This window comes from Miniopterus schreibersii (assembly GCF_964146895.1).
Source record: "Miniopterus schreibersii genome assembly, chromosome: 3".
Taxonomy (NCBI): domain Eukaryota; kingdom Metazoa; phylum Chordata; class Mammalia; order Chiroptera; family Miniopteridae; genus Miniopterus; species Miniopterus schreibersii.
This window is the reverse complement of record NC_138103.1, coordinates 23,712,173-23,737,602: the sequence shown is the minus strand read 5'-3', so window position 1 is coordinate 23,737,602 and position 25,430 is coordinate 23,712,173. Positions and strand designations below refer to the sequence as shown.

Genomic DNA, 25,430 nt, shown 5'->3' with positions numbered 1-25,430 from the left:
AAAAAGAAAATAACATGTGTTGGTAGGTAAAGATGTAGCGGAATTAGAGCCCTTATGCACTGTTGGGAATGTAAAATGGTGCAGCCACTATGGAAAATAGTATGAAGGTTTCTAAAATATATACATATATATTTTTATTTAAAATATTACAAATGTCCCTTTGTCTCCCCAATGACCCATTCCACCCTGTCCCATCCCCCTCCCCAGTCCCTCTCCACACCACTGTCCGTGTCCTTGGGTTGTGCATATATGCCTATAAATTCTTTGGTTACTCTCTCCCCCTCCACCCACCGGCCCTCCTCCATCCCTCTGACATTCGTCAGTCTGATCCATGCTTCCATGTCACTGAATCTATTCTGTTCATCAGTTTAAGTTCTTTAGATTCCACATATAAGTGAGATCATGTGATGTTTGTCTTTCTCTGCCTGGCTTATTTCACTTAGCATAATTTGAAGGTTTCTAAAATATTTAAAAACAGATCTATCATATGATCCAGCAAGCTCACTTCTGGGTATTTAAAATATTTAGAATTAAAAACAGGATCTCAAAGAGATATTTATACATCCATGTTCACTGCAGCATTATTCACAAAAGCCAAGATGTGTAAAAACCTAAACAGACACTGACTAACAAATGGGTGAAGAAAATGTGCTATATACATACACTGGAATATTAGTCAGCCTTAAAAAGAAGGAAATCCTGCCTTATGTGACAACGCAGATCAATCTGGGAGATGTTATGCTAAATGAAATAAGCCAGACACAGAACAAATGCTGCATGATATTAATTATATGAAGTATATAAAACAATCAAACACATAGCAGCAGAGAGTAGAATGGTGGTTACCAGGAACTAGATAAGGAGAAATGGGGAGTTGCCATTTAACCAGTATAAAGCTTCAGCTGTGCAAGATTATCAAGTTTTAGAAATCTGCTGTACAGCATTATAATGAACAATACTGTATTGTACACTTAAAATTGTGCTAAGAGGGTAGGCCACATGTTAAGAGTTCTTACCATAATAACAATAATAAAACACTGCTTTGGAACAAAATTATATTATGGTCCTACTAAATATAGCAAGTGAGGAACTTTTTATGGAAGGTATGCATCTTAATAACTACTTTAAAAACAAAAGGCCCTTTAAACATATTTCTCTCCTGCTTTCCAAACAATAATTTAATTTAGCAGATTAAAAATCTAGTTCCAAATCTTTATGCACTTTAATATAAAATTATCTCCATAAAGTAGGGGCAAAACAAGCAAGACACAGAACACTGTAAAGTATTCTGCCATTTGTGTGTGTGTATACAAAGACACAGACACATGCACACCTTTTACATACATTTGTACACACACATAAGTTGTTTTACATATGTGCAGAAAATCTCTGAAAACCTAATTGATAGAGGACACGAATGTAAGGAAGCCAATTTTCATGGTATAACCACTTGTATATTTTGAATTTTTCACTATATGCAAGGGTGACCTTTCAAAATACATTTAAGATATACATTAAAAACTTCTATTTACTACTCAAGACAATTAAAAAAATTTTAAAGAGCATTACTGAGATATAATTCGCATGCAAAAAAATTCTGTATAAAGCATACAATTCTACGGCTTTCATTAGTATATTCACAAAGTTGTGTATCCATCACCATGATCGATTTTAGAACAATTTCATCATCCCAAAAAGAAACCCTCTTCTCCCCTCAGCTGTCATTCTTCACTCCAAACACCCACACCAGCTCTGGTTAACCACTGATCTACTTTCTGTCTCCACAGATTTGTCTATTCTGGGCATTTAATAGAATGCAATCATATAATATGTGGTCTTTTATGACTGGCTCCTTTCACTTAGCATTTTGTTTTCAAGGTTCATCCACGTTGTAGCACATATATCAGTATACTTCATTCCTTTTTATTGCCAAATAATATTCCATTGGATAGCTATATATCAACATTTTGTTTAACTATTCATCAGTTGATGGACATTTGCTCTATTTTCAATTTTTTATATTATTAATATATTTTCATATTTTTATTGGCCATTTATATATCTTCTTTGGAGAACTGTCTAGTCAGATCCTTCACCCACTTTTTTAATCAGGTTATTTTTTCAAGACAAATAAAACTCTTAATGTAAAACTTCAATGTACAAAATTATCTCTTAAATAATCAGAAATAGGAGACATGCAATAGTAAATTTGGAATATCTATACACATAACAGTCAACAACACTTTCTGGGAATTAGTAGGAAATATTTTATCTGCCTATAACAGTGTATTGCCCATGTTATCAAAGTGAGATAAAACATTTTGGAAAACTCACATTTGTACATCATATTATAGTTTCAAAACACTTCCATATGCACAAACTCACTCAAGTAATTAAGCTTCACAGCAACCCTGTAAGGAAGGTATTAGTTTTGTTGTACAGTTAGGAAACTGAGGTTCAGAGGCTATTTTAAGAACCTGCTAAAATGAAGAAAAATAAAAACATTTATATAAGCACTTAAATCAGTTTTTATTAGGCCTTTTCTGATATCCTTATTATAACTGTTCATTATTGAAACAGGTGATGAATTCTAATTTTAAAAGTTAGCATATCAGTACTTCTTTACCAGAAGCCATGGCAAATAAAATATCCCCATTTACTTTTATCTTTCTAAAAATCTCTGTAATGAATTTGTTAAGCATATTGTTTGCTTTTTTAAAAATTGTGTAAATTTAAAAAACAAACCAAAAAAACGGGGTAAATTTATTGCTTAAGAAACTGAAGAATTACATTGTAATTCTTTTTTTTTTTTTTAAATATATCTTTATTGATTTCAGAGAGAGGAAAAGAGAGGGAGAGAGAGAGACAGAAACATCAATGATGAGAGAGTCATTGATCGAGCCTACAACCCGGGCATGTGCCCTGACCAGGAATCGAAACCCGATCGCCTAGATCCCAGGTCGATGCTCAACCGCTGAGCCACGCCCGGCCGGGCTGTAATTCTTAATTACTAATTAAGAATTACTATAATAGGCTTGAATAGGTAATAAGGTAAGGGGTAATATCTTACTCCTGATATTTCCTTTGAAGCTTAACCTTCAAAAAGCAACTACTTAGTATGTCCACAATCTTAGGAAAAGATCGTAAAATTTGATTTTTTTTCATTTTAAGAGATTAAGAGATTGTAAAATGTGAAACAATGAAAACTAGGACACAAAGCACTTGATTATTTCTCCTACAAGCTAAGTATTATGTGACCCAAAATATGTCTTTGGTTTGCAAATGCTCACCCTATAATACTTTAACAGTTTTCTAAGCATATACTCTATCACTAGAAGGAGATGTGATGTATCATTTCATTTCAATGCTGCCATGTTCCAGCAATTCCCTTTACTGAAAAGTACCTGTGGACCACTGTATGCAGGATATCTCAAATGCAGCACAACTGACATTTTGGGCTGGAAAATTCTTTGTTGTAGAAGTTTGTCCTGTGTATTATAGAATGTTTGAGAGCATCCCTGGCCTCTACCCACTAGATACCAGCAGCATCTTCTTCAGTTTTAACAATCAAAAATGTCTCCAGACCTTGAAGCTTTTTGAAGGAAATATCAGGAGTAAGATATTACCCCTTACCTTAAAATTCCCCAAGCTTCCCCATGGGGTGAAAAATAGCAATTTTGCCCTAGCCGGGAACCACAGATTTAGCAGGATGTCCAAAGAAATACTTTTCAGTGTTTTCACTATATCCCTGGATAACCAGAAAAGAGAATACATGTAAAGAACTTAATGTGAGATAGTGGTATTACAGTTATATTCTTTTTTAAAAGGCCTTATTTTTATATTATCTGTCAATTGATGTACAAAATAAAACAATCTGATGGCTGGGATTTGCTTCAAAATAGTGACTGGGTTAGGTGAATGAAACATGATTGTCCATATGTTAACAAATGTACATAGAAGTTCATTATACTATTCACACTAGCTATGTTCAAAAAACTAAATAATAAAAGTTTTTAAAAGGAATCTAACTTAGATCACAGTAGAAAAATAACAACCTGATGACTGCCTCACAAGATTACAGTTCAGGAAAACCACAGAGAGCTGAATGAATTCCTGGGAGTAAAAGCTGGGAGACACGTTCTTTGGGGAATCAGAGCACTAAAAAGTATAGCACATGCTGGGGAATTTAGAAAGCCGTAAACATGCTCAAGACAGGATGCACACTAAGAAAAGACCCGAGGAGACCCTAAACTTCCACCTACAACTCATTTTTAGGCTCATAACAAGAAGGAAGTGAAACCTAAGACTTATGCACTAATGTTCACAGCAGCTTTATTCATAATCCAGTCAAAACCTGCATAAATCTCAAATATTCAACTAGAGGTGCACAGATAAACAAATGGTGGTAAAACCCTACAACAGAAAGAAACAAACCACTGATATACCTAAAAACATGGATAAAACTCAAAAACATTTTACTGAGGAAGGGGGAAAAGACACAAAAATGCATACCTAATGACCCATTTCTATAAAGTCTATAGAAAAAGCACAGTAATATATATTTTCAAAAAGCAAATCAGAAAACATGACTGGAAGTGGGGCACAAGGGAAACTCTAAGGATAATGAAAATGTTCTGTATCTTGACTGTGTTCATAACCACACAGGTACACACATTTACCAACATTCACTGAGATATATATTTTAAATGGGTGTATTCCATTATATGTAAATAAAACTTCAATAAAGTTGATTTTTTAAAACTGATCCAGCCAAACACTTGTTTACAAGAAACACACCTAAAATATAAAGACACATAAAGGTTGAAGTTACATAAAGGAAGGAAAAAGAACAACCTGGCAATTGTTAATAATAGAAAAGAAATCTAATATAGTTATATTAGCATCAGAAAGCATACATGTTAAGGCAACAAACATTGCTATGGATAAAGAGAACTACTAAAAAGAACTATTAAATAATGATAAAACAAAGAATAATAAAGAATAGATTTTATTGCTGATTTAGAACCTGACAACTAAAAAATATACTCTTTTCATGAACATATAATAGATTTTTAAAACCTGACCATATACTAGGCAGACAGCAGTCCTCAATGAATTTTAAATAATTTGTATTAGAAATCACGTACAAACCATGTAACTTTAAACCATAATACAATTTGGTTTAAAGTTAATAACAAAAATATAACCTCCCAAATCTAACTTATGTGTAATTTTTAAAATAAATATTTCTTTGACCCATGAGTTACAAAGAAGTAATAATGGAAATCAGAAAATACTTACAATTGAATAATTAATCAAAATCCATGGAATGTAGCTAAAGAAATACTTAGAGGGAAATTTACAATTAAAGACTTACAGAAGATTGACTATTAATGAGTTAATGGTCCAATTTAATTAGGAAAAGAACAGAGAATCAAAAACGATAGTAGTAACAGTAGTAGATAGTGAATAAGAAAATCATTTACAAGGAATAGGATTCACAAAGCTAAAAACAAGTTATTAAAAAAGACTAAAAAACTTGACAAGCCCCTGATAAAGTTGGTCAAGAAAAACAACCAAATGCATAAATATATAATATTAGGAATGGAAAAGGGGATTAATTACAGAAACACCAAAGCTTTAGGTACATTTGAGTGCAGTGTTAGGCAGAAATTGATTATTACAGATCATTACATATTTGGTCACCATAGCCATTCATTTTTACTTACCGCCAACAGAAGACACATTTATTTGCACATGCTAAGCTCGGGGTGGTTTCCATGCAACGATGGCTTTCAATGCCATAAAATGTATGTTTATAGCAACCTCCTCTCCCTCGGAGCATTGACTGAGGAAAAAACAAATGATAATTTAAATAAAATCCTCAAAGCACAGAAACAAAACACCAATGCATCATTTTTAAGAAGAAATCACATGTTTTATAACCATAAATACCCCTAATGATATCTATCTGCACGCTGCAGAAAATTAACACTATAGCATTATAGTGTTTTGATAATGACTTGTGTTTTCTAAAACTCAATGAAATAAACCTAAGATTATTAACTCTGAAAGCTCTACAGGGAGGACCACTGATACTTTCATTTTAAATCCATCCAACTGTGTCAATCAGTTCAATAATACATAATGACAAGGGATAGATAACACAGTCTCCAGAAAATGCAGTAGCTGGTCATATGAAAGAGCATCTCTGCTTTGAATAAGGGAAGGTGGGTAAGGGAATGCATCCTAGAGCATATTCCATGTCAACTGAACAGCAGAATTTGAACATATTGAGACTGTTGAGAGGACAAGTCACATGTATATAAACAGGTTATTTTTTTTTTTAAAAACCGCACTATTTAATATGTGAGTGGTAAAACCACAACAGTAAGAATGGGTAATTTGAAGAAATACTGCAGATTAATTAGGGTTGGAGTCACAAAATAATATCAAGCTTTATAAGGTATGATAAAAAAAGATTTGTCCAGAAGCTCTGTGTATGATTGGCTTGATTTCATTAAAAGGGAAACGTGTGAAGAGGTTATGCAAGAGAAGTCATAATGGCTTGGCTCATAATATCAACAGAGGAGAGGAGAAGGGAACTAAAGAGGTACAACCACCGGCATTCCCAATTAGAGGGGCAAAACAGAGGAAGTCATCCAAGATCAATGAGACTTTAAGCCTAAGTAACTGAAATATGATGAAATTAACAACAGCAACAACAAACAAGGAGACACTATTAGGTAGCCTTTGTGTGTGTGTGCATGTGTGTGTGTGTGAACATTACACATCACAATAATATAACACTGTCCACAATGAAAGAAAATTAGACATAAAATCTACCAGCATGGTTACATGTCAGTTGATTAGGAGGTCTTTTCTTTTTTGTCCTGATAAAAGGAGTTCCCCATCCATCTCAGTACAGCTGACCCTGGAACAAAACAGGTTTGAAACGTGCAGGTCCACTTAGATGAGAATTTCTTTTCAATAAATACTGCACATGTATTTTCTCTTCCTTATAATTTTCTTAATAATATTCTTTTCTCTAGCTTACTTTATTGTGAGAATACAGTACATAATACATATAACGTACATGTGATAATTGACCATTTGTGTTACTGGTAAGACTTCCAGTCAACAGTAGGCTATTGGGGAGTCAAAAGTTACATGTAGGTTTTCGACTGTAAGGGTAGAGGCACCTAACCTCCGTGTTGTTCAAGGGTCAAATGTACTTGCATTAAGGGGGAAAAAGGAGTGAAGGAAGAAAAATATTGTTCAGGATAGTGGTGCTTACAAATTTCCAATAAAATATTCAAGAAAGCAAAGAAAACATTCAAATCTTGTAAGTAGTATTGAAAACTAAAGATCCACCAAATACCAAACAGAGTAATTTCCACTCTCATGCCAACAGAGAAACAGAATTGAAGACGTGCTCATTTTCATTACTGAGAGTTAATATATCCAAGCGTGCTGTGTTCTTGATGAGTAAGACAAAACCTCTACTTATGACGTGGTGTAAGGTAGTGAGTGGCAAGTAAGCAGGCAGAATGGCAACGCTATGATATGGCAATTGAATCCATCAAGATCTTTTTTTGCAAGCAAAAGAAACTGACCCTAGCCTGGCCAGCATGGCTCAGTGGTTGAGCATCAACCTATGAACCAGGAAGTCACAGTTCCATTCCCAGTCAGGGCATATGCCTGGGTTGCAGGCTTGATCCCCAGTAGGGGGCGTGCAGGAGGCAGCCAATCAACGATTCTCATCATTGATGTTTCTATCTCTCTCTCCCTCCCCCTTCCTGAACTCTCTGAAATCAATAAAAACATGGAAGGGAGGGAGGGAGAGAGGGAGAATGGACTCTAGCCAAACAGGAAAGAAATTTGTTGAAAAGATCTCATAGCTCACAAAATCTCTAGAAAGGAAGGAATGAAGGAAGACTGACCACAGGACCACCACTCAATCCCTCAAAATCCCTCTACTATAGACACCACCACTCTCCGGATAACATCAGCAGCACCACCTCTGAAAAACAGATGCTGCTGTCAAGGGCACAAGAATGAGCTCTCCACGTCACAGTCCCTTCCCACTGCTCACTGCCAACTCAAAGTCTCAGGCTGAAGAGAATGACTATCCTAGATGATACCCAGGTTGCCAAGGTGTGGTACCAAGAAGTGGCATCTGTCCTCCTTGGTTTCTGGGGCAGGCAGTGGACCCTAATTTAACAAAGAATTCCCCATATATGAAAAGACTCAGGGGCTGAGCAAGCAGAGCAAAAACTATTTTCCATCATGGTGTTACGGAAGCCCATGGGGTGGATGACTAATCCAGCCAGGCTTGCGGGACCAGCGAGAACTTCGCAGAGGTGGAATGTGCAAACTGAAAAAGGAAGGGCTAAAGACGTAAAGGGGAATGGCATGTTTTTCTTTAAAACACTGGGGGAGTTTCCTCAAAGTTTTATATTTTGACACTTCAGATTTAAATTCCCTATTAATTTTGAAGTAATTTTTGCAAGATATATGACGTTTAAGATGATTCTTCTGTGTGTGTGTGTACTTTTGGTGTGGTTTATTGTTGTTGTTGGGTTGTTTGTCTTGCCTATCGATATCTAATTGTCCCAGCACCATTTGTTGGAAAGGTTACCCTTCCTCTAAGGAACTGTTTTTGACTTTATAAAAAAAAAAAAATCAGTTAAGCATATTTGTGGGCTGATTTCTGGGATCTCTATTCTGCTCTATTGATCTATGCGTCTATCCCTCTGCCAATACCACACTGACTTGATTATTGAAGTGAGACAATAAGCTACAATATGAGTATGTGTGGTCCCTCCCATTTTATTCTTCTCTGTCAAGATCATTTAAGCTATTTTAGGGTCTACGCCTTTCCTTATTAATTTAAAATTTTTTATGTAGTGATTTTAGAGAAAGGAAGGGGGGAGGGAGAGAGAGAGAAAGAGAGAGAGAGACATCAATTTGTTGTTCTACTTATTTATGCATTCATGGGTTAATTCTTATCTATGTGCCTGGGGATCGAACCCACAACTTTGGCATATAGGGAGGGCACTCTATCCAACTGAGCTACCCGATCAAGGCCAGATATTTCCTCATTTCTAATGTAAGCATTTATTGCTGTAAATTTCCCTGAGCACTGCTTGAGCTGCATCCTACACATGATGTGCTTTATTTTTATTATCATTCAGTTCTATGTATTTTTTCATTTCTATTTGACTTACTCTTTGACCCATGACTTATTTAAGAATGTGTTAGTTTCCATAAATTTAGAGTTTCCTTTTGTTTCTATTATTGATTTTGAGTTTGGTTCCATTATGGTCAGAGAGCACACTACCTGATTTCAATTCTTGTAAATCAGCTAAGGTTTGTTCTACAGCCTAGGTTTTAGTCTATCTTTGTGAATGTGCCATAAGCGCTCAAAAAAAAAAAGCATTCTGCTATTTTGGGGTGATATGTTCTATATATGTCAATTAGGTCCTATTAGTTGTGTTGTTCAGATTTTATATATCCTTGCTGATTTTCAGTCTAGTACTTCTAGCAGTTTTCTGATAGAGTGTTAAGTCCTCAACTATAAATGGGTTTTTTATTACTTCATTCATCTATGTTTATTTTTGCTTGATTTATTTTGAGCCTATGATGTTTAGTGCATACTCCCATTCAGTTGAGACAGATCCTTTTAACATTATAAAATGTCCCTCTTATTTCCTCTGCCTCTTATTCCTGTTATTCTAATTTCCTGCAGGCTACTGAAACATTTTGGAGAGTCCATTTTAATTCATATTGTGAATTTTACTCTATCTCCTTGTATAATATTTATAGTGATTGTTCTGGGCATTACAATATACATACAAAACCTATTACAGTCTACTGGTGTCAACATTTTACCACTTCAAGTGAAGTGTGGATCCCTTTAACTTCCACTCTTTTAAATTAAACATTGTTGTCTTGAGTATCAAATGGCATTATAATTTTTAAAATTATAAATCATATGTGATTTATAAAACTCATGAGGAAAATGATCATTTATTTACTATATGTACTTATATTTCGGCTCTTCCCATCATTTTCTTCCTTCTTTCCTGGTGTTCCCAAGAATCTTTTTTTATCATTTCATTAGGGTTGAAGAACTTCCTTTAGCCAATCTTTAAGGAAAGATCTGCTAGCAACAAATTCTATTTTTTTTCACTTGATAATGTCTCTATTTTCATTCTTGAAGGATAGTTTTGCCAGATATAGAATTCATGGTTCACAGCTCTTTTCTTTTAACATTTGAAAAATGTATGCCACTTCCCTCTGGCCTCCATGATTTCAGATGAGAAATCTGATGTCCAATTGATGTTAATACATTGTTTATCTCTAGCATCTTTCAAGATATTTTTTTAAAATATATCTTTATTGATATATTATTGATATATTCAGAGAGAGGAAGAGAGAGAGATAGAAACATCAATGATGAGTCATTAATCGGCTGCCTCCTGCACGCCCCCGACTAGGGATGGAGCCCACAACCCAGGCATGTGCCCTGACCGGGAATCGAACCGTGGTCTCCTGGATCCTAGGCCAACGCTCAACCGCTGAGCCACGCCCGGCCGGGCCCAAGATATTTTTCTGTTTTAGTTTTCAGGTAATTAATTGTAGGTGTCTTGGTGTGGATTTCTTTGGTTTTATTCTGTTTGGAGTCTGCTCTCTGTGGTTAGATTGGGTAAATTCCTTTGACCTGCCCTGTTCACAAGTCATTCTACTGATCTGGTAGGTCACTGACTCTATCTTCTGTCATCTTCACTCTACTATCGAGCCCATTCAGAGAGTGTTTTATTTTTGTTATTGTATTTTTCAATTTTATAATTCCCTCTTGGTTCCTTTTATAACTTCCATTTTTTTGCGGAGTTTTATTTTTTCACTTGTTTCAAGAGAATTTGTATCAAATATCTGATGCATTTCATGACAGCTGCTTTAAAACCCTTGTCAGGTTATTCCACCAGCTGATTCATCTGGTGTTGATGTCAGTCAGTTCATTATATTTTCCTGTCCAAGTTCTGATTTTCTTGGTTCTTGATATGACAAGTGATTTTTACTGCATCCTAGACATTTGTCTAGAAGACACTAGATTCTACTTAATTCTTTTATTTTAGCAGGCAATCACTTGGTTTAGGTTGAGCATGCAGGTTCTGAAGTACTTTTAAGTGCTGTGGTTCCAAGGGGAGTTCAAATTTTCAGAATGTTTGTAGTGTAATATTGCTTGGGCTCCCACTGGTCTCTGCTGGTGCCATTTGAGAGGGTAGAAGGGGTTTTCCCAGGATGGCCCAATCACAGTGGTGGTGGTGAGGTTTCTCTTGGTGAAGAAGTGAGTCTAGCCAGCAGGCTTCCCAGGGCAGGCTACTTGTGTGGCAGAGTCACCCTGGCAATGGCCCCTGGAAGCCCCAGTAACTCTGAGTGGGAGAAGGGAGTCTCAGGCCACAAGGACAAAGAGACTTCCTTGGCTGGGCCACTTTCTGTGCTGGGACGCCTCTTGCCAGTGCTATCCAGTCACCATGGTATCTCTCAGTGAAGGAAGGAAGCCTCAGGCCCAGCAGGAAAGCAGAGCATTTCTCATGCCAGGTCACTTGTTACAGGAACAGAGTGGGGGGGATCTTTATCATTCCACTTTCACTTGGCCACCCTGGTATCTTTTGGGAAGAGAGGGGAATTGCAGGTCTAGCAGGAAAGGGGAGCACTTGCCCAACTGCTTGTTGTTAGTGGGGCTCTCAAATCCCTCTGCCAGTAGTACTGGGCTCGCCTGGTCTTGTCGAAGGGATTCCCATTCTATACTGGGGAAAAATGAGCCAACCTGGGTGGCCATCTGTTGCAAGATTACGGATCAGGACACTTGGGGTCAGAGTTGCCTTCTTCTTTAAGTGGGAGATGTAAGACATCCTGCTGCTCTCTTGTTCCTCCCATCCTAGGTCCCAAACCAGCCAGGCTTCCTCTTACTGCCTTTCAGAGTTCTTATTTGGTTGCCCCTTGTGTTTTCCACGGTTTAGAGTTGTGCATCTCAGGAAGAAGCAGGGAGAAAAGAGTTTATGCCATCTTGTCCAAACCAGAAGTCCTCAGACATTACATTTTCAAAGGAAGTGCTCCCACATCTGGAAATGAGTGGATGATCAAAGTGGAAAAGGAGAAGACTGGAGAGCAACACATGCTTAGAATTCATGTTATGAATCTAGGGGGGAAATATAGATAGCCTCAGATTCAATAATCCATGAATTCTTATCCTCGAGGTTAAATAAGAGCCTGAGAAAATACAACTGTAGCCCAGCCGAGTCACAATGAGTGAAGACAAGACACCATCGCTAGGCAAGCTCTGTGCACATCAATTTGGAAACAGAGGTACGGGGAAAGGAATGGAGGCATACTTTTCTCAGTGGGTTCTCTCTGAATGTCTTGCAACAAGAGGCACTGACTGCCTTTATTCTAGACTCTCTTTTCAGAAAAGTTTGTATAGTGAATAGCCTTGGAAGACAGTGTCTCCTTCTGCAGCAAAATGAGAGCTATGCTTCCTGTCCAGTATAATAAAGATGTGTCCCTCGAAGGCAAAGGCCAAGCCAAATTATTTCCAATTATAAAAGATTCATATTCCCCAAGTGTGGGGGTCCTCTCCTATAATGTATGTAGAGGAAGAATCTGGTCCCCACAGTGCTCCTTCATTGGAGCTGGGGCTCAGGAACCAGAGAAAATGATGATATTCTGGCTACTGCTATTATTATAAGTAATAAACTGTCCTTATCCTCTGCCACTATCCATGAAACTGTGACAGGCTAACTCGTTAGCTTTCAAGTACGGTAAAATTTCAGACTCTTCAATTTTTGACAGGGATGAAGAGCTCAGTGCCGAGGTCAAGACACTACATACAGCCTATGCATCAAATCCAGTCCACTCTCCGTTACTGTAAGTAAAGCTTCGTCTGTGGCTGCTTTTGTGCTACAATGGCAGAGCTGAGAAGCTGCAGCACAGATCGTATGACCCACAAACCTAAAAAAGTCTGCTCACTCTTGACTTGAGTACTTTTTTCATACTGTAGAGCAAAATAAATTCCAAACTGATTAAACTCTGAAAAAAACAACAAACACAAGGAGGATGTGATGAAGATGGGAAGAGCAGAAAGCACCAGGAATCTTTGCCCACTAGACAACAACTGCACTGGAGAATCTGTCTGATATAACTGTTTTGAAACTCTGGGGTCTGTTGAAGATTTGTAACTTCCAGGCAAAGGCCTAGATGGTTTACTTCTGTCAATTACAGCTCTCAGCACAGTAGGAACTACCCATACACCACCAGCAGCCACAGGAGGCAGCTGTGCACCTCTTCCTGGAACAGCTTGCACACAGCTTGTGGGAGATAGGGTAAGTAAAAATGACCCGTCCTCCAAATACTGAGGATCTGTGCTCTGAATCCTGATTGCTGCTTCTAATTACAGAGGTACAAACGAAGAGGTGGGCAGACATTGCTGCACCTCCTCCCATTTTTGCAAGCCCAGCCCCCTCCTGCTGAAGTGACTTCCAAGAGATTTAATTGCCCTTTACTTTTTGTTTTTCCCCTTTCAGGAGCCCCACATTAAAAACCAGGACATTCAAAAACAACTGCATATTTGGGGAAAAATAAAAAGTGACAGTACATGCCCAAGGAAAGGTCCAGAATAAAACATAAGAAAACATTAGGTTTACAACTCAGCCTGATCCTCAGTACAAAAACAGCATACAATAATAAAACAAAAAATAACAAAAAACAAAAATTCTGAGGAAGAGTTATCATATTACCAGGTTCAAATGTTCAGTGTTCAACAACAACAACAAAATCACAAGGCATAGAAAATAAAACACAGAAAAGTATAGCCCTTCAAAGGAAAAAAAAATTTCTACAGAATCTGTCCCTGAAAAACACTTTATGGTAGATATATCAGACAGACTTAAAAAAAAACAAATATCCTCACGATGCTCAAAGAGCCCAGCCAGGCGTGGCTCAGCAGTTCAGTGTTGACCTAGGATCCAGGCAATTAGGGTTCAATTCCCGGTCAGGGCACATGCCCAGGTTGCAGGCTCCATCCCCAGTCGGGGAAGTGCAGGAGGCAGCCAATCAATGACTCTCTCGTCATTGATGTTTCTATCTCTCTCTCCTTCTCCTTTCCTCTCTCTGAAATCAATAAAGATATATTTAAAAAAAAAAAAAAAAAAAAGATGCTCAAAGAACTAAAGGAAGCCCTAGCCAGTTTGGGTCAGTGACTAGAGAATTGGCCTGCAGACTGGAGGGTTCTGGGTTTGATTTTGGCCAAGGGCATGTACCTCGGTTGCAGGCTCGATCCCTGGCCCTGGTCAGAGAGCAGGCAGGAGGCAACCAATCAATGGTTGCCAAAATCTCTCTCACATCAATGTTTCTCTCCCTTCCCCCACCCCTCCCTTCCACTCTCTCTGAAAAGCAATGGAAAAAATATCTTTGGGTGAGAATTAAAAAAAGAATTTTAAAAAAAGAACTAAAGGAAGGTGCGGAGAAAGTTGAGAAAACGATGTGTGAACAAAATGGAAATATTAAAAAAGAGATAAAAAGCCTTAATAAAAAACAAAAATTCTGGAGAAGAAAAGTATAATAATTGAAATTTAAAAATTCACTAGAGGAATTCAGAGGCATATTTGAGTTTGCACAAGAATCAGTGAACATGAAGATAACACCATGGAAATTATTGAGAATGAGGAGCAGAAAGAAAAAAGAACAAAGAAAAGCAGAGAGCCCATCCAACCCGAGGGGCATCATCAAGTGGAACAAGTGCATCATGAGTATCAAGGAAGGAGAATAGAAAAAGGGGCAGAGAAAATACATGAAGAAATAATAACTGAAAACTTCCCATATTTGATAATAAACATCAATATAAATAGCCAAGAAGCTCAACAAACTCCAAGTAAGATGAAATCAAAGAGACCCGCACGAGAAAATTATAATCAAATTCTCAAAAGACAAAGACAAAGATCAAATCTTGAAAGTGGTGAAAAAAAAGTGAATCATCACATACAAGGGGTCATCAATAAGATTATCTACAAATTTCTCACCAAAACTTTGGAGGCCAGAACATAATGGACCAATATATTGAGTGCTAAAAAAGAAAGAAAAGAACTATCAACCAAGAAATCTGTATCTAGCAAAACTGTCCTTCAAAAGTGAGGGAGAAATCAAGACCTTCCCAGATAAACAAAAGTTGAGGTAGCTCCTGACTACTAGACTTGATCTGCAAGAAATACTCAAGTCCTTCCAGGAGAAATGAACACCAGACAGTACCCTAAAGGCATATGGAGAAATAAAGATCTCAAAAAGGGTAAATACACCCTAGCCAGTTTGGCTCAGTGGGTAGAGTGTCAGCCCTCAGACTGAAGGGTCCCAGGTTCCATTACCCCCAAAGGCACATACCTGGGTTGCAGGCTCCATCCCCATCCCCGGTCAGGGCACATGCGGGAGGCAACCAATAGATGTGTCTCTATCACATCGATGTTTCTCTCTCTGTCTCTCTCCCCCCCCCCCCCGCCATTCCCTCTGAAAAACAATTCTTTATGCAGCAAAAACATAGAATGAAAGCAAAACACAGACATTCTCAGGTGAAGAAAAACTAAGAGAACTCACTGCCAGCAAACCTGCTCCAAGAAAAATGCTAAAGGAAGTTAAAGCAAAAGGATGGGGAAAAGTATGGTATGCAAACACTAATGAAAAGAAAGCTGGGATGGCTATATTCATACAGATAATGTAAATTTCGAGGACTCTCACCACAAGAAAAGGGGGACAATACATAATGATAAAGGGTAGATTCACCAAGAAGACATTAACAATCCTAAATGTATATGTACCTGATATCAGAACCTCAAAGTACATGAGGCAAAAACTGATAGAACTGAAATGAGAAATGAGCAAATTCACAATTAGAGTTGGAGTCCTCAACACTCCTTTCTAAGAAATAGATAGACTAACAAGTAGACAGAAAATCAGGAAGGATATAAAATGGCTACTATCAAATCAATTTCTGATCTGGGTTTGAGTTTATTGGAGTTTTATTTGGGGCTGGGTAGAGGGAAACAGGAAAAGACATACAAAGTAAAAACAGAAGAGGGACCCTTTTCATCAAGCTAAATTATAAATTCAATGAGGGTAGGCCTCCCTCATATCCCTGTTAACTTCCACCATGAAAAGTAAAAGTGCTGTATCATATATAATATATGCTATATATATGCTGTTCCTGTGCATATGTACATACTAGATATGTTACATATGAGCTATACATATATATGCATATTTATGATAAATATGTCATATTTATTTTCTAGACTAGAACACTGCAATGGTAAGGTCAGGAAAATAGATTATCAATTAAGTTAAGTGACCATCAAATAGGCAAGTCCTTCTCCATCAGCATCCTTAGAGTCATGGTTTTCTGGCTGAAAGAATCTCTACTCTCCAGTATTCCATTCAAATGATCCCAGGTTTAGAAAATAAAGATAGTAGCCCGGCCGGGCGTGGCTCAATGATTGAGCGTTGACCTAGGATCCAGGCAATTGGGGTTCGATTCCTGGTCAGGGCACATGCCCGGGTTGTGGGCTTGATCAATGACTCTCTCATCATTGATGTTTCTATCTATCTCTCTCCCTCTCCTTTCCTCTCTCTGAAATCAATGAAGATATATTTTTAAAAAGAAAAGAAAAGGAAGATAGCAAAGCCACAAAGCACTTAGCAGAACTGCTTGCCAGGCCCTCCTCAATCTTTCTGGCAAAAATACTCCTTGACACAGGACTGAGAATAGAAATAAAAATCACACTTCCTGTGCTTCCCTCAGCATTCTCATCTAAATCCCTATTTATACCATGTGAGCTGCTTCGGTTCAGCTCAGGGCTTTCCACAGTTCAAGCTTTACCATTCTTCACTATGACTGTTTTCCTGCCACACCTACCAAATCAGCAGCAAACCGTGAACACTTTATTATAGGTAGCCAAGATCATCTGGTTCAGGTGGGTACACTGCCCCAAAACTCAGCGGCTTAATATGACACACATACTATTTTCTCTGTGAATTCTGTGGTTCAGCTCAATGGTTTTTCCATTCCCTGTGGTGTGCGCTGAAGTCCCTCATGCAGCTATATTCAGACAGAGTTTGGCTGGGGCTGTACACCAAGAAGACCTCACTCAGATTTCTGACAGTTGATGCTAGCTAGCTAGGGCATCTTGCTCCCCCCTTCACTCCAGTAATCTATCTACACTGGCTTCCTGATAGCACAGTAGCTGGGTTCCCAGAGGAAACATTCCAAGAGGACAAGCCTCAATGTGCAAGCACTTATCAAGCCTCTGCTTGCATCGTGCTTGCTGATATCCCATTAACCAAAGCAGGTCGCATTGCCAAGCCTAGAGAATTAACCAAGTGGGTGAATACTGGGAGTCATGGTTCATGGAGGGCTACCCAGTTAATGGACTCCTGCATCATTTATACTAATTATGTTCACCTCTAAGCCTTAAGGCAAAATTCCTCACATTAGTGAAATGTTATTAGTTCTCAAAGAGCTTTTACACTCAATGTCACAGCTAACAGCCCTAGATCAATTTTTGGCTTATTATAACAAAATCCTTAGAACATTTGGTGATTACTGCAGTTCTCTGGATAGGTAAATATCTTGATTTTAGATATGTAACATATGTTTACCAAATTCTGTGCTAAGTGATCTGGGGGGAAAAAATGATTCTGACTTCACTGTATACACCTTTTTTATAGAAATCTATAGTTTTTACCTGGAAAAACAAAAGCTTAACCTATTCAAAAAAGAAAAATAAAATTTTAAAATTCTTTAAACTCAAACTGAACTATATTAACCAAATATCAAATTACTACCATAATCACACAGGTATACAATTTATTCCAAAGACCTTTAGAACGTATTCTGAATGTACACGCTTAATGAGATGCATTCTACGAACAGAAGGAGCTACAAAGAAGCACTTTCCCTCCTAAAAATTATCAAGAGCACAAAGAACTTTTATTTATGTGGTTTATATCAATCAATATGTGTATATATGGTATTAGAAGCATAAAAAGTATAAAATATTTTTACACTATTTCATTTAAGATAATTATAAGCCTATACATATTAATACAATACCATGGTTTTATAAAAAATATTTTCAAAATCAAAAAAGTATAAAATAGCTGGATTCTTAAATAAGTTTTTGCATTCCAACTACTGTGATATGTTGTTTCAGTTAAGCTATATGGACAAAATAGTAAATAAGTTTTTGCATTCCAACTACTGTGATATGTTGTTTCAGTTAAGCTATATGGACAAAATAGGCCTCACACAGACATGAAGCTAAGAAAAAAGGAGTATTTTTTTAAACTTTTTCAGAAAATTGTGAATACTACAACATCTGACAAGTGGTAGTTGCATAAAGATTACCCGTATTGTACAATATGAACCCATATTGATGAACTCATATTTTGTTACATTAAAATCTACTTGCCTACCTTGTATTTTGTATTTGATTTTATAACATCATGCATTAATCATTTGAAAAATATTGGTTTATTAAGTTATGCAGATCTATCAAATATTAATACATTCATTGTATAACATTAAAAAAACACTTTTTAATATCACAATTGATCTGATGATCATTATTGGGAGGCTTTCAAACTTAAGGCAGCTAATACAAGTTTTCCAAAATTCTAATTTTCATTTTAAAGCTCAAATTTTATTACTGGCAACAAATACTTTCCTTTGTTTCCTTCAAATGTCAGGCTCACTTTATCTTTTAAAAAACACCTGCCAAATAAATAAGTCTAAATAACCATAGTTGCTCTTTGATGTAAAAATGACATTCCATGAAAACAGCAACTTACAACTTAAATAAGTGCACAAGTGCTTTTCCTGAAGACTATATACTTAGTATGCAATGAAAGTGCTTATGCATACTTTCAATTCTTCATATAGAACATTAAAAATGTAGATATTCAAAAGCAGAGATTTTTTTAATTAATAATTTTTGCTACTTCATCAAGGTAATTCTTACAAAAAACTGGCATTTAAAAAAAAACAGGGAGCACATGAACCTTGACGACTAGTACAGCATGGTACACTGCCTTATTTCATACTAAAGGGTCAGCGTATTTACCCACAATTGCTTTTGCACTATTAGTTCAAATGTCTACACAGCAAAAAAAGACAACATTACACTAATACTATAAAAATAGTTTTGACCTCCAGGGCCCCAAAGGGAATGCAGATCACACTTTAAGAACCAAAGTTTTAAGTTAATGGCAATAAGTAATTATGTCAAGGTTAGAAATCAAGAATTTTGTTGAGGGGGAAAAAGTGGTACAATTATAAAATCAAAGAAATTAACTGAAAACTAATGTTAAAATTGAAATAAGAGTTCAACCACTTTGGAAAACTGTTCATATAAGATCTACTAAAGCTAAACATATGCTTAAGCAATTGTACTCCAAAGTGTATACCCAAGAAAAATGAGTGTTATGTCCAAAGACTTGTGCATAAATGTTCAGAGCATTGACTTTATATAAAACAGCAAAAAACTAGAAACAATCTGCATGTCCATTAACAGATGAATAAACAAATTGTTGGCATATCCATACAGCAGAATATATTTAGCAAGAAATGAAGTATTGATACACACAAAACATGTATGAATCTCAAAATAATTATGCCAAATGAAGGAAGGCAGATCAAAAAACCCCATATGCGTGAATATATTAAATTATAGAAAATACAAATTTACATACAGAGACTGAAAGCAAGTCAGTAGTTGCCTGGGGTGAGGAGCAAAGAGATAGATGGATTACAAAGAAACACAAGGAAATTTTGGTTGATGTTCATTATCTTGATTTTGGAGATGGTTTCACTAGTATATATATACATATATATATGTATATATTCCAAAGGGGCAATAAGGTGTATGCATAACATTTGTATACTGAGGAAGAAACTGATAACTGCTTTCTGAAAGATACAGAAAAAGTGCTTTGGAATCAAAAAATTGTCAAAAAGCTACTTCCTGTTATGGGGGGAAAAGGAACACTGCTTTAGGTAGTTAAGAAAGATGGTAAAAAGGTCCAAAACTGCACTACCCCATACAGGAGCCACAAGCCATGTGTGGCTCTTAGATCAGCTTTAGTTCCAGACCATCTTTTCAAGGATGTCTGTAGAACAAACAGCCTTGGAAGAAAGAGAGAGTATATCTCTCTAGTGTAGAGAGCAGATCTGTTTCCTGACCAGTAAAATAAAAATAATGTCTGCATATGAAAAGATGCTCAACATCACTAGTCATCAGAGAAATTCAAATTAAAGCCACAATGAGACACCACCTCACACCTGTCAGAATGGCTGCCATCAATAAATCAACAAAACAAGTAGTGGTGAGGATGTGGAGAAAAGGGAACCCTTGTGCACTGTCGGTCGGACGGCAAATTGGTGCAGCCACTATGGAAAACAGTATGAAAGCTCCTCAAAAAATTAATAAAACTACCTTATGACCCAGCACTTCCATTTCTAGGTATAACTGAAGAAATTCAAAAACCTAATTCAAAAAGATAATATGCACCCCTATGTTCACTGCAACATTATTTACAATAGCCAAGATACGGAAGCAGCCCAAATACCCATCAATAGATGACTGGATAAAGAAGATACACGCAACAGAATATTACTTAACATAAAAAAGAATGAAATCTTACCACTTGCAACAACATGGATGAACCTACAAGGTATTATACTAAGTGAAATAAGTCAGACAGAGAAAGACAAATACCATATTATTTCACTTATATGTGGAATCTAAAGAACAAAATGAACAAACAAAACAGAAACAGACCCATAGGTACAGGGAATAAATGGAAGGTTGCCAGATGGGATGGGGGTTGGAGGGCTGGGTGAAGGAATTAATAAGTACAAATTGGTAGTTACAAAACAAAAAGGTGAAGGAATTAATAAGTACAAATTGGTAGCTACAAAAACAATCATGGGGATGTAAAGTACAGCATAGGGAATACAATAAATAATAGTGTAATGACTGTGTATGATGCAAGGTGGGAGCTAGAATTACTGGGGGGTGGGGATCACTTCATAAATTATATAACTGTCTGGCCACTACGCTGTACACCGGAAACTAATATTAAATAACACTGAATGTTAACTGTAATTGAAAAGTTAAAAAAAAAAAGGTAACGTCTCCCTCCCAGTTATAGTTCGGGCAGGTGTGCAAGCACCCCTCTTATGAGGTCGGGCGGTTCCCAAGCTCACGGTTTCTCAGCTGCAAGGTAAGAGCGCTGTGTACCCAGCATTCCCCCGGGCTCAGCCACACGTCCCCCTTCCAGCATTTGGAGGAGAAGGAATCAAGGTGAACAGGGGGCTCGAGCTGTCCCTGGGCTTCATCTTTGACCCAGGAGTCCATGCCCTCTGCCACCATCTACGAAACTCCGCCAGGCTAACGTGTTAGCTTGTGAGGAGGGTACAGTAGCGGACCCTCCACAGCTCTTGCTAGTGAAGCCTATCCCCTGGCTCCTCCGAGCCCCTCACCACAGGAGCAAACATTTTGCCAGGAACCAAGGAGGCCTCTGGGGCATACATGAATACTCCCACGCGCAGCAGTGAGAGGCTGCAACAGGGCCACTACGGCCTCAAACTTTTCAGTGACAGACTGGATTGCCCACCTGGTAGGGAGGCATCGTACTGTGAGGTGCTGATGGCCTAGCTAGTGGAAGAACAGTTACAAATGCCAACTATGACCAGGTGACCAGGTATAAATATGAGGAGAACTGTATCTACCCATAATGTCTTCCCTGCTTTGATATATATATATATTCACCCTCTCCTCCAACTATTTTATATAAGATGGGGTGGAGGTAGTTAACCATATAATTTCATCATTCACGCTTAGGATCTCAAAAGAGCAATCTCCCTTTTAAAGACAGAGAGTGTACATCTTCCTTTATATGTGTAATAGTTGCAACAGGTTAGGGAGAAGCAAATGCTCTGTTTAAAATAGTCTTTGAAAATGTAAATACAGGTAGAAGTATGTGTACAGATCTAAGCATCCAAAGAGGTAGATTGTGCTGTTAATACTCAGCCCTGCCTGCCCTTCTAAGCAGAGACTAATAACCCTAACACCATATTTCTCAGATTCCCTTGTCTGAAGGGTTCTGATTTAGACTCCACCAATGAGAGAAAAAGATTTAGAAGACAAAAAGGAGAAACTATTATTCATCTCTGGCAGCAGCTGGCAGGCACAAGGGCATACAGCAAACATCAGTCTGCAGCAGCTTCCAAGGGAGCTCCTGGGAGACATTCACTTTAATGTTGCCAGCAGCTCGGGTCACTTGAAGCAGTGTCCTGTGAGTCTAGCACTTTTCGATTTTCTCAAAGCAAAGCAGTCTCTTTGACCTTCACTACCCCAGGTCTTTCAATGGCTTGGTAAGCATTTACTTGATTTACTTTATTAAATAATCTGTTCTTGCTAAAATACCCAGCGAGTTTCCTGTTGTCCACAGATGGGCAGAATTTGGTCAGGTGGAGATCAGGGTGGGGAAGAGAAGGACACAATGTATGAAGGTTAAACAAGTGGGTCAGAACTATACTAAGTAGGCTCTGGGAGGAGACAGACAATACACAAGGATATCATCTATTAAGTTGTAGTAAGCGTAATGCAGAAATTCTAAGCAGCATAAGGGAATAGAGAGAAGGTTGATATTTCATAGAAGCTGGTTAAGGAAAAGCCTCTCTAAGCAGAGATCTAAGAGAGTGGACAGGGACCAGAAAGCCAGGGAGGACTCTGGGCTCAGTGCATTCAGGGAACAGCAGGAAGGCGAGTATGGCTGAGATCACACAGGGCCTTGGAGGACTTAGGCTTTTCTTCTGAGTGAGATGGGAACCCCTGGAGGTTCTGAGTGGCAGTGACATGACCTTACATATCTGGCTGCTATGTAGAAAACAGACAAAGGATGATGACAAAAGTGGGACCCAGAAAGGCAGTTAGGAGATCACTGAAATAATATAAAAGGGACATAGTACAGTGACTTGGACCAAGGTATAACAGTATAATTGGTAAAACGTAGTAGCATTCTGGGTGTATTTTGAAAAGATTTGCTGGTGGAATAGATGTGGGAGGGTTAAAAAAGAAGAATAAAAAGGGCTCCCGGGTTTTTGACCTGAGCAACTGAAAGGATAGTTGCCATTAATTGATAAGAGAAGACAGAGGAGAACAGATTTAGGAGAGGAAACAGGAAATTCAGTTTTTGACATGTTAAGTTCAAGATGCTTATTACACGTCTAAATAGGCCTACCAATAAACAGTTGACTGATTTTCTACAAAGACCTAAAAGTAATTCAATGGTGTAGGTAAAGTCTTTTACAACAAATGGTGCTAAAACACCTGAACATGCCCTATACATAGGGCAGAGGGGCAGGAAGAAACGAATCTTGACCTGTACATTACAGCATTCACAAAATTTAATTCAAGATGAATCAAAAACTTCCTTAAATTCCCTCCTTAATTCCAAATGCATCAAAGAAGCTGCCATTCTGGGAAACATTTTTCTTAGTCTGTTGAGCTCTTGCTTCTAGGCATATCCTCTACTGGGCTCAAATAAAGTTTTATAAAAATTCTCTAAAGGTGTAGACATTCTTACATCAACAATATACAAAAAGCACTACCCATAAAAGAAAAAAATGATAAATTGAACTTTATTCAAATTAAAAACTTCAAAAGATACCATTAGGGAAATAAAAAAAGAAGCCACAGACTAAGAGAAAATATTCCCAATGCACATCAGACAAAAGACTCAAATCCACAATATATAAAGAACTCCTACAAACCAATAATATAAAGTCAAGTAACACAATTTGGGCAAAAGATCTGAACAGACACTTCACAAATATGAATAACCAATATGCACATTTAAAAATGCTCCTAGTCATCAACAGTCCTCAGCAATGTGCAAATTAAAACCACAATGGTACCACTTCAGGCTCACTAGAATGGCTAAAACTAAAAAGACCTGCAATACCATGTGATGGTGAGAATATGGAGCAACTGGAACTTTCATAAATTGTTAGTGCAAGTATAAAACAGTACAACCACACTGAAAACAGATCGGAGTTTCTTATAAAGTTAAATATATATATCTAGTAATCCCACTCCTACGTATGCACCCAAGGAAATTAAAAAATATGTTCACAAAAAAGCACTGTGCAAGAATGTTCATAGCAGTTTTATTCATTAATAGCCCAAAACTGGAAAACAACCCAACTGTCTACCAACACACTAAAACCTGGTATGTTCGTGCCACTGAATAGTACTCAGCAACAGAAAGGAATGAACTGATACACGCTACAACATGAACAAATCTAGGATACATCATGTCGAGTTTAAGAAGCTACTTGGCAAAAAAACTACACATTATATAATTTCATTCATATGAAATTCTAGAAAAGGAAAATTAAATTGCAGTAAGCAACTAGAACAACTGTTTCCTGGCTATGGAGAAGGGGGTATTGACTAGAAATAGGCACAAGTAAACTTACAGGGTGAGGAAAATAGTCTATATCTTTTTTTTAATCTTTATTTTTATTGTTGACACTATTATTGATGTCTCTGTTTTCTCCCCTTTGCCCATCTCCACCTAGCCCCTGCCCCTCCCCTTCCCTCTGGCCATCACCACACTGTTGTGTCCATGGGTTATGCATATATATTCTTTGGCTAATCCCTTCACTTTCTTTCATCCAGTACCCCCCGCCCCACTCCTCTCTGACAGCAAGCTATCAATCTGTTCCATGTATCCATGCCTCTGTTTCTATTTTGGATTGATGGATAAGGGTTTTTTACATCCATAAAAATTTTCTAAACTCATTTAAAAAATTCATTCAAAATCATTACACCTTATTAAATGTAAATTATACCTTTAAAATGGTAAAATTCATTGACTGCATATAATCGCCACACAAAAAGCTCATAAAAACAAATACCTTTGTCCACCTGCAAAGCTTCACCCCAGAATGGCTCCCAATCAACTGATAACCTAAATGGAAAAAGAGGGAAAACAAAATTGAATTGATTCAAAGCCTCATATCAAAAAGTGCTTATAAAACAAGCAAAATCTTTTTTCTTTGCTTAATCATGGTAGACAACAACCCAATGGCAGAAAATATTAAAAGTTTAATGCAACAGGATGATAAAACAATTCAAAATGTGTATGCATCTAATAACATACACTCAAAATATATAAAGAAACAATAGACTGATCAAAATCATAGGGAGGGATTTTAACATCTCTCAGTACCTAACAGATCTCATAGACCAAACTCAGGAGAGCTCTAAGATCTGAGCAACACAGCAAACGTAATCAAGAACACACAGCACTGC

At 37.3% G+C, this 25,430-nt stretch overlaps 1 protein-coding gene across 2 annotated transcripts in view; it reads right to left on the bottom strand.

Moving 5' to 3' along the window:
* LOC308554744 (S-adenosyl-L-methionine-dependent tRNA 4-demethylwyosine synthase TYW1) overlaps positions 1-25,430 on the bottom strand; it is a 115,818-nt gene that overhangs the window by 57,429 nt on the left and 32,959 nt on the right. For both annotated transcript variants that reach the window (XM_081132247.1, XM_081132246.1), the window contains exons 9-10: positions 25,034-25,086; positions 5,730-5,848 (exon numbers count right to left, since the gene is read on the bottom strand). In XM_081132247.1, coding sequence (XP_080988373.1) covers positions 5,730-5,848; positions 25,034-25,086 — 172 coding nt within the window. The remainder of the gene's footprint in view (positions 1-5,729; positions 5,849-25,033; positions 25,087-25,430) is intronic.